This window comes from Cupressus sempervirens, chromosome 2 (assembly GCF_028749045.1).
Source record: "Cupressus sempervirens isolate cs-2001-9-10 chromosome 2, ASM2874904v1, whole genome shotgun sequence".
Lineage (NCBI taxonomy): Eukaryota > Viridiplantae > Streptophyta > Pinopsida > Cupressales > Cupressaceae > Cupressus > Cupressus sempervirens.
Genome location: NC_143119.1, coordinates 103033148 through 103046643, shown reverse-complemented (window position 1 = coordinate 103046643; position 13496 = coordinate 103033148). Strand labels below are relative to the sequence as shown.

General features: G+C 31.1%; 1 protein-coding gene across 1 annotated transcript; it reads left to right on the top strand.

Moving 5' to 3' along the window:
• Nucleotides 1–1751: 1751 nt before the first annotated feature.
• LOC149571250 (universal stress protein A-like protein) lies at nt 1752–3700 on the top strand. The gene is made up of 4 exons (XM_089808767.1): nt 1752–2002; nt 2272–2378; nt 3182–3300; nt 3398–3700. The coding sequence occupies exons 1-4, from the start codon at nt 1825–1827 to the stop codon at nt 3477–3479; spliced, it is 486 nt and encodes a 161-aa protein (XP_089664893.1). The 5' UTR covers nt 1752–1824; the 3' UTR covers nt 3480–3700.
• The last annotated feature ends 9796 nt before the right edge of the window (nt 3701–13496 follow it).

Genomic DNA, 13496 nt, shown 5'->3' with positions numbered 1-13496 from the left:
GAACCAAAAATATGGTGGGGAGGACAAAGATGTAGATGTACACGTTTGAAACAAAAGAGACCTCACCTACTAAAGCTAATGACAGCTATTGTGATTCGTATAAAGCAAATTCAGTAAAGCCAAATGAAGGAGTATTTACGCATTACTTTTTGTGATTGACATAACTATTCCCATCTAAAAGTAAAGACAAGACAACGCACCAAATATTCCAACTTGTTATTCTATCTTATCTATATCACAAAATATCTGAAAAGACCAGAGCCTTATAGCCCCAGGTTTTAGACATGTTGGTATATAAGTGATGCCCACGTACCTACAAATGATAAAATATCACCATATTCTGATATGATAAAGGGCGGGTGGTTATCTTCATATCAAGAAAAGGAAAAAATTCTATATAATGGTCCCCAATCAGCCACATACCATTCCTTACTTTCTTTGAACAGTAAACGGTTAACAGATGTTATAGTCTAGTCCATAATTGAAGTGATTGGCATTGATCTAAGTATAACAAAAGCAACTTAGGAAGTGTAGAGAGGAGCAGATTAAGTTAATAATGAACTGTTATTGGGTCTCAGAGTACCATATTATGTTCATGGTGGATAAGTTATTTATCTTTTAATATAATTTCACTAACTTTTTACATTATATCTAAATGAGTTGTTCAAATTTACGAATGGATTGAACCTGTTTCGAATGTGTCTTTAAAACTGAATTTTGGTCAATGACTTGTATTTTACTTTTGAAAGTAATCAATGTATAAACTATTATAAATCTGTAATAACATAATATTGAAACCATTTTTAACAACCAAATATTTGACAAGTAAGAGATATATTTTGCAGCAAGTCAAGTTATGATATTGCTATCAAAGTTCAACTATGTAATGTTTTAGTCAAACTCATTGAAAAATATTTCCTGAATAATAATAGCTCACAACAACCCATCACTTGTTACAGCTAGATGATGTTCACACATGTTAAACATGAAATAGATCACCTATTCTATTATGATTCCAACCCAAACAACATACTAATAATAGTATCCACTCAACTAAATATTTAGTATACATATTACTAAGTAAAACACATGCAAACACTAATTCTTTAGGAGAAAAGATTGCTTAGGCTAACTTCGCACACCTAGAACTCCTAAATCTAAGTCAAATTTTGCTCTTTTGATTGGTGTACCTCCATAGGCAGTGAAGACCTTAAAGCTAAGGTTTTGACTTTTGGGTATTCATGGATCGCTACATAGGGATCATTGAGAGCAAAGTGGTCAAAAAGTTTCATTCCAAAAAACTCACCTGATACTTGCTATGTTCATGAATTAGTAGTCCCAGACTCAAAATACACCTCTACTAGTGGTTGAATGTCCCAATAGTGTATATGAAATATTCCAATAGTGGTGTACAAATTGATCACCAACAAAAAAAGCTATGATCAATTATTAGCACATGTGTGATCGACTATTAGTACATGTGTTTTCATTTTTTAAACTATTCTAAGAAATAATTAGAGATAATATCTATGAGATAACTATCACCCATATGTCTTCCCTAGCAGCCACACAATTAAAGTTGGGTATTCGAAGCCTATATTTTCAATAAAGGGTCGTTGTAGGATACCTAAATTCCCAAATGATGTTTGTTTCTGTTTTATTGAAAATGTTCGACGAGAATAAATCGTGTAAAGGTTGCACCGTACGAGATTCCAGAGGGAAAAAACAGTATAAAATAAGGCCATATGGGTCTGCTCTAATCATCAGGTACGTTCTATTTAATTGTTTAGTGAGATTCAGATTCAAACTCGTTGGAGGTGATCAATGGCAGGGAGTGAGAGAGTAGGAAGGAGAATCATGGTTGCTGTGAATGAGAGCGAGGAAAGCATGTATGCACTGCAGTGGGCTCTGGACAATGTCCTCAATCAACAAGACAACGAACAGATTATTGTTATGCATGCACAGGCCCCACCCGCTTCCAAAATTGCATTAGCAGGCCATGGTAACATTCTCGTCAATATAGTTTATTTTAACATTTCTCTTCATGATGCACCATGAAGTTTCATCTGGATTACTATAAAATTTAATCTAATTTAAACCTTTTTCTATTTTTATGTCTTTGAAGTTGAATACATTTCTCTCTTTTATTTCTTTACGATAGATCATTAAGTTTCATCTGAAGCAGTAGAAAATTTAGGAAGTTATTAATTTTTTAATTAAAGAATGTAGAAATTTTATGATTTTAGTTTTTAATCTCTTATGCTTTTACAGGGGCTACGTCTGCCGGACATCATGTGATGGACATAGCTGAAAGAAATGAAAATCTTATCACGGAGAGAGTATTAACCCACGCAAGAGAGATCTGTGGGAAACGGAATGTAGGTTTTTATTTTTGTTATCTTCAAAGACGTTCCTAACATAATTGGCATATTTTGAGTTCAACAGTATATTTTTTAAGTTCTGATTAATTTAAATAGTTTATGGGAAATCATACTAGCTTTGAGTTACTTAAATTGGTCGTCTTACATTCTGCTAGCTTCTTTTTAGTAGGATTATATAGTTGTCTGATTTCAGATGAGCCATGTATTGTCTATCTGTTTGTTTACATACTTCATTTAGAATAGTAGCAGCCTCTATTTATGACAATTATCTTATTCTTGCTCAAACCGTGTGTATTTTAAGTTTTTATTTGTTTAGAGAGATCATGACAAAACACATTAGCTTTATTTGTTCATATGGCAGATATGAAATTCTACTTTTTCTTAGTAGTATCATTTATTAGTGTGATTTCAGATGAGTTATAAAGAATTCATGATGTGGCTTAAGCAACACAAACTAATACTTCATTTCTAAGTTTAAAGTATTAAGTAGTCAAAGCTGATTTTTTTTTCTCAAGCTTAAATTTCTTAATGTGATGTTTAAAAGTGATAGTTTGCCTGATCCAGTATTATGTAAAGACACATTCCTTGACTTATTTAATCCACTCCTGAAAATTGGAGCACACCTCAGAGACATCTCGTAGCTTTGAAGTTTAATAGTTTCTTTAATTGTGAATCTCAATTTAAAATATTTCACATAGGCTTTGAATATTAAAATTATATAATGTAAATAAACATCTATATAAATATTTAAAACTTACTTTAAGGTTCATGATAATTTCCTGAGAGCATTGTCCATGCAGGTGAACATTGAAGTTAAGGTGATGACAGGAGAAGCACAGTTTGCAATATGTGAGGCAGTCAACGAGCTTAAGATAGATATCTTAGTTGTTGGCAGTCATGGCCATGGAGCAATGAAGAGGTTAAATTTATATTGCATAGTTTTGAATTTTGAATAAGCACGGTAGCTTATATCATTGCATTGAAATTAATTGGATGAATGGCAATGGTTTGTGCAGAGCTGTTGCAGGCAGTGTGAGCGAGTACTGCACACGCAATTGCAAGTGCCCCGTCTTGACCGTCAAGAAACCTCACACCTGAACTCAAACTGAATAAAGACATTGTGGAAGTCATATGTTTCCACATTGGAGTTTGTATTAGCATGAATATAGGCAGAGGGTCTAAGAGCATCTTCTATCCATATATTATATAATATAACCCTTGCCGTTTATTATCTACTTTGCCGTTTTTCTTTTCCACAAATGCATGGCCGTGTCTTCTACTTTATAATAAGGAATAAGAGGATTTATTCTTCATATAAATGTTTATTTGTACTATTCTTGTTTCGTTTAGTTTTTATGATGGAAAATATGCTATTTTAAGTGTTTAGAGTTTGTAAAATCTATTTTTGAAATTAATTTTATAAAGATAGTAATTTAAAATTCTTAGTGTTATTTATGAGATTTTGGTTTTTTGGTGGAGTTGAAATGTTCTTAATAAGATCATTAGAGATCAAGTCTTATTGAGTGCACTTCTAAAAGAAATGGGACAAATTTATGTCTCCAACAAATTTGATCTCCATAAAAATTATTATAATGATGTTTACATTGTGTCTTTGCATCTAAACAAAAAGAAGTCATTTATTTATTTTTTTTTATAAAGAATTGTGCCATCTTAAATTACACTAGTGCTCATGCATTTAAGACTTGTTTTTTTTTTTAATAAAAAAAATCATTAATATCAATAATTTAGAAATATAAATAATGAATGTTTAAATGATTATAATAGTGCCACTAACATTTAAGACTAATAAACTAAAATATATGGCATTTAAAAAAAAACATAAAATTGAAAAGAAAAGAAAATTAAGTATAATAAGAAATCATAAGTATTTTTATTGATGTTAAGATCAACGTTTTTGTTGATTGATAAATTGTGTAATATATTGAGAAATTTGTTAAAGTGTTTTTGGTAAAGAGAAAGCTCAACCTTCTTCCTTTCTTTAAACACAAGAAACGAAAACTCATTTTTGGAAGAAAAAATAAAAAAATCATGAACTTATATCATGTATTCAAATTCTAAATTTATTCTATTTAAAATACACTTTGTATAAAACCATGGTGGACCTATAAATTTTATTTTTTTCATTCTAATTGTGTATGCCAACTCTAACACTTTAATTTTTGTAGAAAGCTAGAAGATTGTTGCCCAAGCTTTAGTTCATATATTTTTGCTCTAAGGTTTTGAGTCAAGTCAAGTGTCAATGTCTCGAGTATGAGTCTAGATTGTCCATAGGATGGCCTTTCTTTTGATCATTCCTTTGAGCTAACCTGATGTGGTAAATCATATGACTAATGCATCAGTCCAATGGCCAGGTGATTAGGTTTTGGAGGGTTTGTTATGTGTTCTTCTTATGAGAAGAATGTTTGGATATCTTCATGATTCATATTTCTCTATTCTTAATCATGTTGAAGACAAGGATTCATATTATGGCACAAATCCATGAAGGTCAGTGTAGATGATCTAGTTTAGAATGCAAGAGAAGCAGATAAATTTTCAAAAATGGTGGAAGAACCTTGGTCAAAGGTGGTATGACTCTCTTTGAAATCTAATTGATGAATTATATCATATAGGGAAACACAGTACTAACACATGTACATAGAGAGACCCATGGAGGAGATCAAAAAGGAAAAATAAAGAAGTCTATTATGTTTTAATCATGATTGTTGATTTGAGATCGATAATGAGAATTCAAAATGACAGTGACCAATGGAATATAAATTATATAGAATTTCCACCAAAGGAACAATATAGAAGAAATGAATATTTTTACAACATTTCCCGAAGTCACATGAAGACAAACAATCAACGTGTGTTTCCAAAAGTGTGATAGATTCAGAATTATTGATGAAGAAGATGCCACATATTCCTGCTTTACTACAAATAAGATATTTTCCATGTTTTATTCTTATTTTCTTTCTATTTTGTGACTATTGTTGTGCCAAGAACTAAGAGATGATAGAAAAGTATAAATGAAATCTCTTCTAACAATACAAAGATCAGTAAACTTGATGGTGAATCTGTCTGTAATTCCATTTACCCCATTTTCTTGTCATGTTTTGTTGCCCATTGTTAGATTAGTTTTTCATTGAGATTTGAAGGGATATGATATATGATCCTATGACAATCAAGTGGATTCCATTTCACTTTGATATTTGTAGTATACTTGTAATTATATTTAATTTCTTCATGTATGATTTTGTTGCATCTCTTGCTAGTTTTATAACATGTTAGATAACTTCATTGAAAATTGAAGGATAGGTGTATATGAATCTATTAGTAACTTGTTGAATTCCATTTCATTCATGTCTAGTAGTCAAAGAAATTTTATTTTCCCTCATATGTATTTCCTCTTCCATTCCTCTTGGCAAATTTAGATAGGCTAAATTCGCATTTCGGATAGGAGTAAAAGTCAAAAATCTCAAGATAATCTGCTATAGTCATTTCATTGAGTGTGATAGGTTATTCAAATCCATTTTTCCTAAATTGTTTATGTCTACAAACAATTTGGTTATCATTTATTGCTCTCAAGTTAAGTGCCTAATTTTATCAAAACTTCTTATCTAATAAAGACATATGCATTGCACATCATTGAAAGTCTTAAGGGAGTTGTACCTTGTAATTTAGAGAGCAATGATATAACACATACACTAACCCATTTGTTGTTAACATCCTTTTGTCTCTCCAAAACATTGGGTATCAAAGATTCAAGATTATTAAATCTAATAGGAGAACAAACTATCACCCAACAATTTTTTGTGACTCGACTGGGGAGGATTCAAATGAAAGTTCTAAAGAATTTTCCTTAATGTTAGTTTGCACTCTAAATTTCACATACATTTTTAGTTGAAAGAAAGGTCTTGTGGGATTCATGTGTTTTCCATAAGAACCTAATACTAGTTTTACAACCTCAACTTGCTAAAAAGAAGGAATCTAATTCAAAATTGAAGACTGGTAAAGTTTCCTTAATCACTAGGGTTAAGGTAAACTCAAAACACCATTTTCTAAAACATTTGATACATCATAGATTCTAAGTATACCAGAAGTGCCAAGGAAAGAGGAAGAATTGACCCAATATATGAGGAACTCAAAAAGGATAACTTCCATATTCTAGAAGAAATTTGTAGATAAGGAAGAACACATGCAAGAGAATCAATAGCTAAACTCCAAGATGGGTACTTGCCTGCAATTGTTCCTAATAGAATAAAGATAAGTCATTCTTTTGCTCCTCCTATTGCTAGTAATTCTATTCCTCCCATATTTGATGCCTTTTGGTAAATTGGTACTGCACTTCATGTTTCTATTACTTTTCAAGCAAATGAAAATATTATATCAGTAGCTATGGCAGTCCCTTGGGGAAATGCTATTGGTCCTCTTGTCCTAACATCAAATAATGATTTTCTAAGAGCATCAAGGAAAATCTTTCCAAAATTTAATGGTGATGGTACTATCTCTATAGAACAACACCTAAGTGCTTTCCATAAAGCATGTGGTGTAGTGAACCCTCAACATGAGGATGTGGTTGTTACAATGTTTGTGGATACCCTTGTAGATAATGCTATTGATTGGTTCCAAGATTTACCTGCAAGATGCATCATAGGTTAGAATAGTATGAAACAAAGGTTTGAAGAAGATTTAAAAAGTACAAAGGATGCACAACTATTATTACTATAATTGGCACAAATAAAGAAAGAGCAATCAATTTCTATGAGAGATTTTAATGAAAAATTCAATAAACTTATCAGGAGAATATGCCAATTGCTAGTGTACCAATAGAAAATAATAAGAAAACCTTCTACATTATCTCTATGCCTCTTGATTTGGGATATCAAATTAGAAGATCAGATGTAGCAAAGTTACAAGCTACTCAAACACTAGATATAGAGATGGAGGATGACATGATAGCCTCTGGTAAATGGAAAAGAAAAATTCAGTCTAGGACCATGGGTAATATAACTAATACTTCAAAGAACATAGAATCTATGCTTCAAAAAATCTAATGAAGTCATTTCATTGAAGAAACAAATCAATAGGCCTACTCATTCTTTTCATCAACCTCGTCAAGAAGATTCTAGGTATCCAAATGGAGGCAAAGCATTGCAAATACTATCTATTCAACAAAGGTTAGTAATTGAGGGTCCTCCCAAAAGAAAAAATATGTGTGCCTTTAATTTAAGGGTGGATCATGATGGAGATACATGTGCTGATACGATTAGATACAAGCAAATGGTTGATAATAAAGAAAAAATAATTGAATATCTTGAAAGTGAGGATGATCATGCTCCTTGTGGAAACTCTAAATATTTTTTCTTGGAGTATGAATTAGATTTAGAGAAAGGAGATGACTTCTTTGCAACTCTAGAAGGACCTTAGTTGATAGTAATGATTAGAGGTTAGAAGAATATAAATTAGACTAACAATTCAGTCCCTATCAAAAATAATGCACCATCAAAAAAATTGATGAAGGCATTGGTATGGTACCTTCAACTTCACAAAAGGAACACAAAGGTAAGTCATCTGATTCCTTTGACATAATAAAATATTGTGAAGAGACAAGAATCTAGATATCTCCATTGGATTACTTGAAAGCTAATACTAATCGGTTGAAAAGGTTAGTTGAGAATTGCAATAATAAAGATAGAGGAGAGGTTAATATTAATGCTAATGTTGATTATCATAGTAAAGCCAGTTCTGGTGGAACTTTTTTTATTGATGAAGATTTGGCACTTCCCAAGTTGTTCCAAGAAGAAGAACCCCTTGTCTTAGCCACTTATCCAAATCAAAAACTAGATCCTTTCTATATTTCTTCATTAATCAATGGGAATAGATTGAGTAATTGCATCATAGATTCAGGAGCTTTTGATAATGTAATGCCTATCTCTGTAGCTAAAGCTCTAGTTCTTCCACTGACTAAAACATTTGGTAGATGTTATTCAATGCATACAAAACAAGTACCCTTACTTGGAAAAATAAAATTTTCTTAAGCTACTCTAGCTGCCTATCTTTCAAAAAGACTAAAACACACAATCATAGTGGCAAACATCCCTACAAGCTATGGAATTCTCCTACGATGAAGTTTTTGTAAAGACATAGGTGGAGAGATAAAACTAGATTGGTCATGTGCTACTATCCAAATTGGAGATAGAAAGGTGAAGCTAGAACCAAAAGAAAAGGAAAAATTTATTGTCTTGAATTAGATGATCCTAGATCTCAAATCTTATATCATAAAATGTAGTTTGGTAATTACATTCTAATCTCTAAATATTCAAGAAGAATAAGAGAAAACTATAGATGATCAAATGTGAACTTTGGAATTTGATGGTAGTTGTGCTAATGTTGGTTCAGGTGTAGGAATGGCGTTGAAATCACCTAGTAGAGAGATGACTTGCTTGGCATATAAATTATATTTCGAGTAAAAATATAGACTTGTGTCAACCTTTTGTAAAGGAAAAGGCTAACAAAAGTATAATTGTTTACCTTCAATGACATAAAACTAGAATTTGAAAATGAAGTAAACTAATGAAATGTGTAGAAATGGTTGAACCTTAGGATTATAATTTTTAATAATTAATTGGAATAAGAAATGATATATTTTCATAATTTTTATAGATAATTTATTTGTTGTTGAAAAACACTGAAAATTAGGGGTTTAGTTCCCACCACAAAACTATAGGGAAATAAATTTATTTCCATTTTAACTTAGACTATGTTATAGATAACACATATATCTAGAACATTCAAAAATAAAAATTAACTTTAGACCTATATTTTCTCTTTTATAGTGATTCTAATCTCAACTCAACCTAAATCGATAGTTTTCACGTCCCACCACATTTTTAAAAATAAATCTATTCTAACTAGAAGAAAAGTTATACATTCTAAAAGAGGACTCTCTCCTCTAGAACGTCATATAATTTGAAAAAAAAATGATATGATTTAATATTTTTTTCTTTCTCAAAATCAACATCTTTCCAAGGGTTAAAATATGTGCTTGTAGAATTTTTTAATTACAATATACTATATCAAATTAAAACACTATAAAATGTATATGAGAATATTCTTGACTTTGAGCTCTATAAAATGGTGTTTTGATTTGGCTAGAAAAATATTATAAAACATAGTAAGAGTTTTTGAAACTTGACTTTTCTAAAATAATATTTTTATTTTAGTATTTTGATACAAACTAGTATAAAACATGCATTTAATAGACATTTCTAGTTGGAAAAGTGTGAGAGCATATATAACTTAGGTAGAATAAATTTATCTACATCATATGTTCGATAAAAATTGATTTTTGGATAGAAATATTAAAATTTGGTCATTCTGATAAGTCATCTTGAAAGGTCACACAGGTTTGTACTTTTACCCTTTTAAGAATACTAATAATACTGTAGAGTATGAAGCCCTTCTCCCTAGTATAATGATAGAAAAAAAAAGAAGGTCAAGTTACTCAAGGCTCAAGGAGATGTAAAATTGGTGGTAAGACAAGTCAGAAATCAATATGTAGTAAAGAACTCCAAATTGAGAAATTACTGTAATAGAGTGTGGGATGAAATTAAGAGTTTGGATGCTTTCTCAATTATATCAGTATTAAGAGAATTCAATTCAAGAGCTAATTATTTGGTAGTCTCTGAATCATTACTCTTACCACATCCTAACTTTAAAGATCAAATCTATAAAGTAGAAGTTCTATTTAGACCAAATGTTCTTGATCATGAAGAGTCTTGGTAGGTGTTTGAAGATGACAAACACATGTAACAATTCATTGAAGGGGAAGAACCTTTTGTAGACTTGTATTTTGAAGGAAGCACTAATTCAAGTGGTGATCTAGTGATAGATGACAAAAAGAAAATAGAGCCTAATATGATTCAATTGAAAGGCGATAAGATTCCCCCTAATCTAATTTTTGTAGAAAAGCTATTTGATAGGCATGATGCATACATTAAGAGAGAAAGAGATGAAAAAGGGAAAGTTAGTGGTGGGTATGATGGAATCAATATAGGGATTGAAATTAGTCCTAAAATGATAAATATAGGAAAGTGTTGCACACAAGAAGAGACAGTAGAAATTTGGAAACTACTCATTGAATTTCAAGATGTATTTTCTTGGAGCTATGAAGACCTATAAGATTTCATGGGTGGGAAATTCAAACATGAAATCCATCTTAAGCTAGAAGCAACACCATTCAGATAGAAACATAGGAATTGTAATCTTATAGTTGAAGGGACAATCTTCAAGGAGATTGATAAAATGTATCAAGCTAGGATTATATATCCTATTCATCAATCTACTTGGGTTTCTAATATTGTACCAATGAGGAAGAAGAATGGAGAGATAATGATTTGTGTAGATTTTAGAAATCTAAATCAAGCCTCACTAAAACATATTTTTTTTCTCTTCCTAATATGGATCATCTATTGCAAACCATTGTAGGAGTAGAAATGATGTCCATGTTAGATGATTTTTCAATATACAATCAGATTCAAGTAGATGCAGAGGATCATTTCAAAACTACATTTACCATAGCATGGGGTACTATTGCATACAATAGAATGCCTTTTGGATTAATCAATGCAGGTGCAACCTTTTAACATGGCATGGACTTGGCTTTGGTGACTCGAAAGAATTTTTTTTTTCATATATCTTGATGATTTGATAGTCTTTTCCAAGAAGAGAAAAGATCATATCAAAGATCTAGAAAGTGTGCTACAAAGATGTAGAGATCATGGCACTGTCTCACTAAATCCAAAGAAATCAATATTTTGTGTGATAGAAGGAAAATTGCTTGGTCATATTGTATCTCAAGAAGGAGTGAAGATTGATCCAAATAGAGTTAAATCCATTTAGCAATTAAATCTGCCCTTGAGCAAAACTAGAGTGATATCCTTCTTTGGCCAAGTAAACTTCCCAAGAAGATTTGTACCTGATTTCTTAGAGGTAGTTAAATGTATAGTTGATATGATGAAAGATAATAAGACTTTCAAATGGAGTGATATTGGAAAGAAGGATTTTGAAGATATCAAAGGTACCATTGCTAAAGCCCATGTTATTGTCCATCCTAACTACATTAAGGAATTCATCATTTATTGTTATGCCTTAGAACATACTATGTCAGCTATATTGATGCAAGAAAACAAATAAAGAAAACAAGCACCAATTTCTTTCATGAGTATACCTCTAAAGAATCAAGAATTGAGATACTCACAGATGGAAAAACATACATATGCAGTGGTGAGAGCCCTTAAGAATTTTAGGTTGTATGTGTCACATTCTCATTTGGTGATATATGTGTTGGATCCTACTATAAAAAGTATTTTGACACAACAAGAGGTTGGTTGTAATAATAGGAGAGTTTGGATAGCAAACGTTCAAGAATATGATATAGAAATTAATCCAACCAAACTTGTAAGAGGTAATGAACTCTGTAAAGGTTTGGTAGAGGACCAACAATTCAAAGAAGAAGATACTCCAAAATTTTTTATGGTAAGTCTTTAGGATCCCTCGTTCTCAAACATTTCTCATTTTCTAACATATGATAAATTTCCTTATGGATTGACTAATAAGGAAAGAAGAGATCTAAAAACAAAAGCCTTGAAGTATGTGATTCATGATGATGTAGAAGAGAACAATCGATGGAACATTTTTGAGATATGTGGATAAGGACCAACATGTAAAGTTGTTGACATATTTTCATAATGAGGCATGTGGATGACACTTCTCTTCTACTATCACTACATTTAAAATTTTGAGGTAGTGTTATTATTGGCCTAGCATGTTCAAAGCTGCATATAAGTGGGTTGCTAATTGTGAGAAATCCAAGATGTTTACTGGTGAACCTTAACTTGTTACCTTACCTCTTATGACAGTGGTAATTGAAGCTCCATTTGATCAATGGGGTTTAGATTTTATAGGCCCAATCAATCCTCCTTCTACTCAAGGACATTCATATATATTGACTACCATAGACTATTGACTGGTTAGAACAATATCCTAGTAACACAAGGATCAAAAATCCTTAAACAATGAGTCATTTGCTGAATTTCATCATGTTTCTACTTAGAATACCATGCTAAACTTATTTACTATATCAATCTAGGAATGTAAACTTGACATAGTGACTGCAAAGATTATGTTTTAGTTCTTCCCACTAGTCATCACTACTAAGGTAAAAATAGTTGCTATAGGAAGCTTATTATAGAAACTAAACTTACAAATTAAGTAAACAATGCTTGAGAAATAAACCTATGCTACAAGATATAGTCAATTGTTCTACTACAAGAGACTACATGAGCAATAATACTTAACAACTTGAAAGATACTTAATTAAACTCTACCTAAGCATGAACAATGGATTCACCTTCTGCATGGGCCCCCACAAAAGTATGAATGAATTATAACTTAGAAATTGAAGCAAATAATTGTCATATATTTACTCAATAAAACATGGTAACATTATAGAATACATAACATTCAAACATGTCTCAAAGTAAAACATCTGACTGTCTCTAGAAATAGAAGTTCCAACTTATATAAAAGAAACTAGGAAAACCAAAATGCCTACAAACTAGGTCTTCCATTACATAGCATAAATTTTTTTAGCTTCAATAGCGACAACATCATTTATGCAAGAAGATAAACCACATTTAATGATTCAAAAATATAGGAACACTCGGCAACTAAACTGTCTTGAATGAAATCAACAACAACAAAGTAGTGGAATTATAAATGAACTCTGAAATAGTCACCTGCCTTGAAGGACCCACTCATCTTTTAGTCTGCACTCCTTGTTAATTTATTCTTCCTAAAAAAGGTTAACACAAAAAAAAATCCAAAACATGAATCTAAGGCATAGATCATAATAAGTTATTCCTATTTAAATGTATCCTTGTCACACAACTGAAAGAGGTTTGCCCATTGAAACTTAGAGAATAAATATACCAAATTTACCAAGAACATTCATTAATCTAGATATACATTTAGTTTTGTCTTTAAGTTTCATAAGCATCAAAGATTCATATAGTTACAACTTATAAATATAAAATATTTTATCATGTTCTT

Coding starts and splice junctions, on each gene's coding strand:
- LOC149571250 (XM_089808767.1), top strand. CDS start 1,825: ATGGCAGGGAGTGAGAGAGTAGGAAGGAGAATCATGGTTGCTGTGAAT. Junction 2,003..2,271: donor AATTGCATTAGCAGGCCATG/GTAACATTCTCG, acceptor ATGCTTTTACAG/GGGCTACGTCTGCCGGACAT. Junction 2,379..3,181: donor AGATCTGTGGGAAACGGAAT/GTAGGTTTTTAT, acceptor TTGTCCATGCAG/GTGAACATTGAAGTTAAGGT.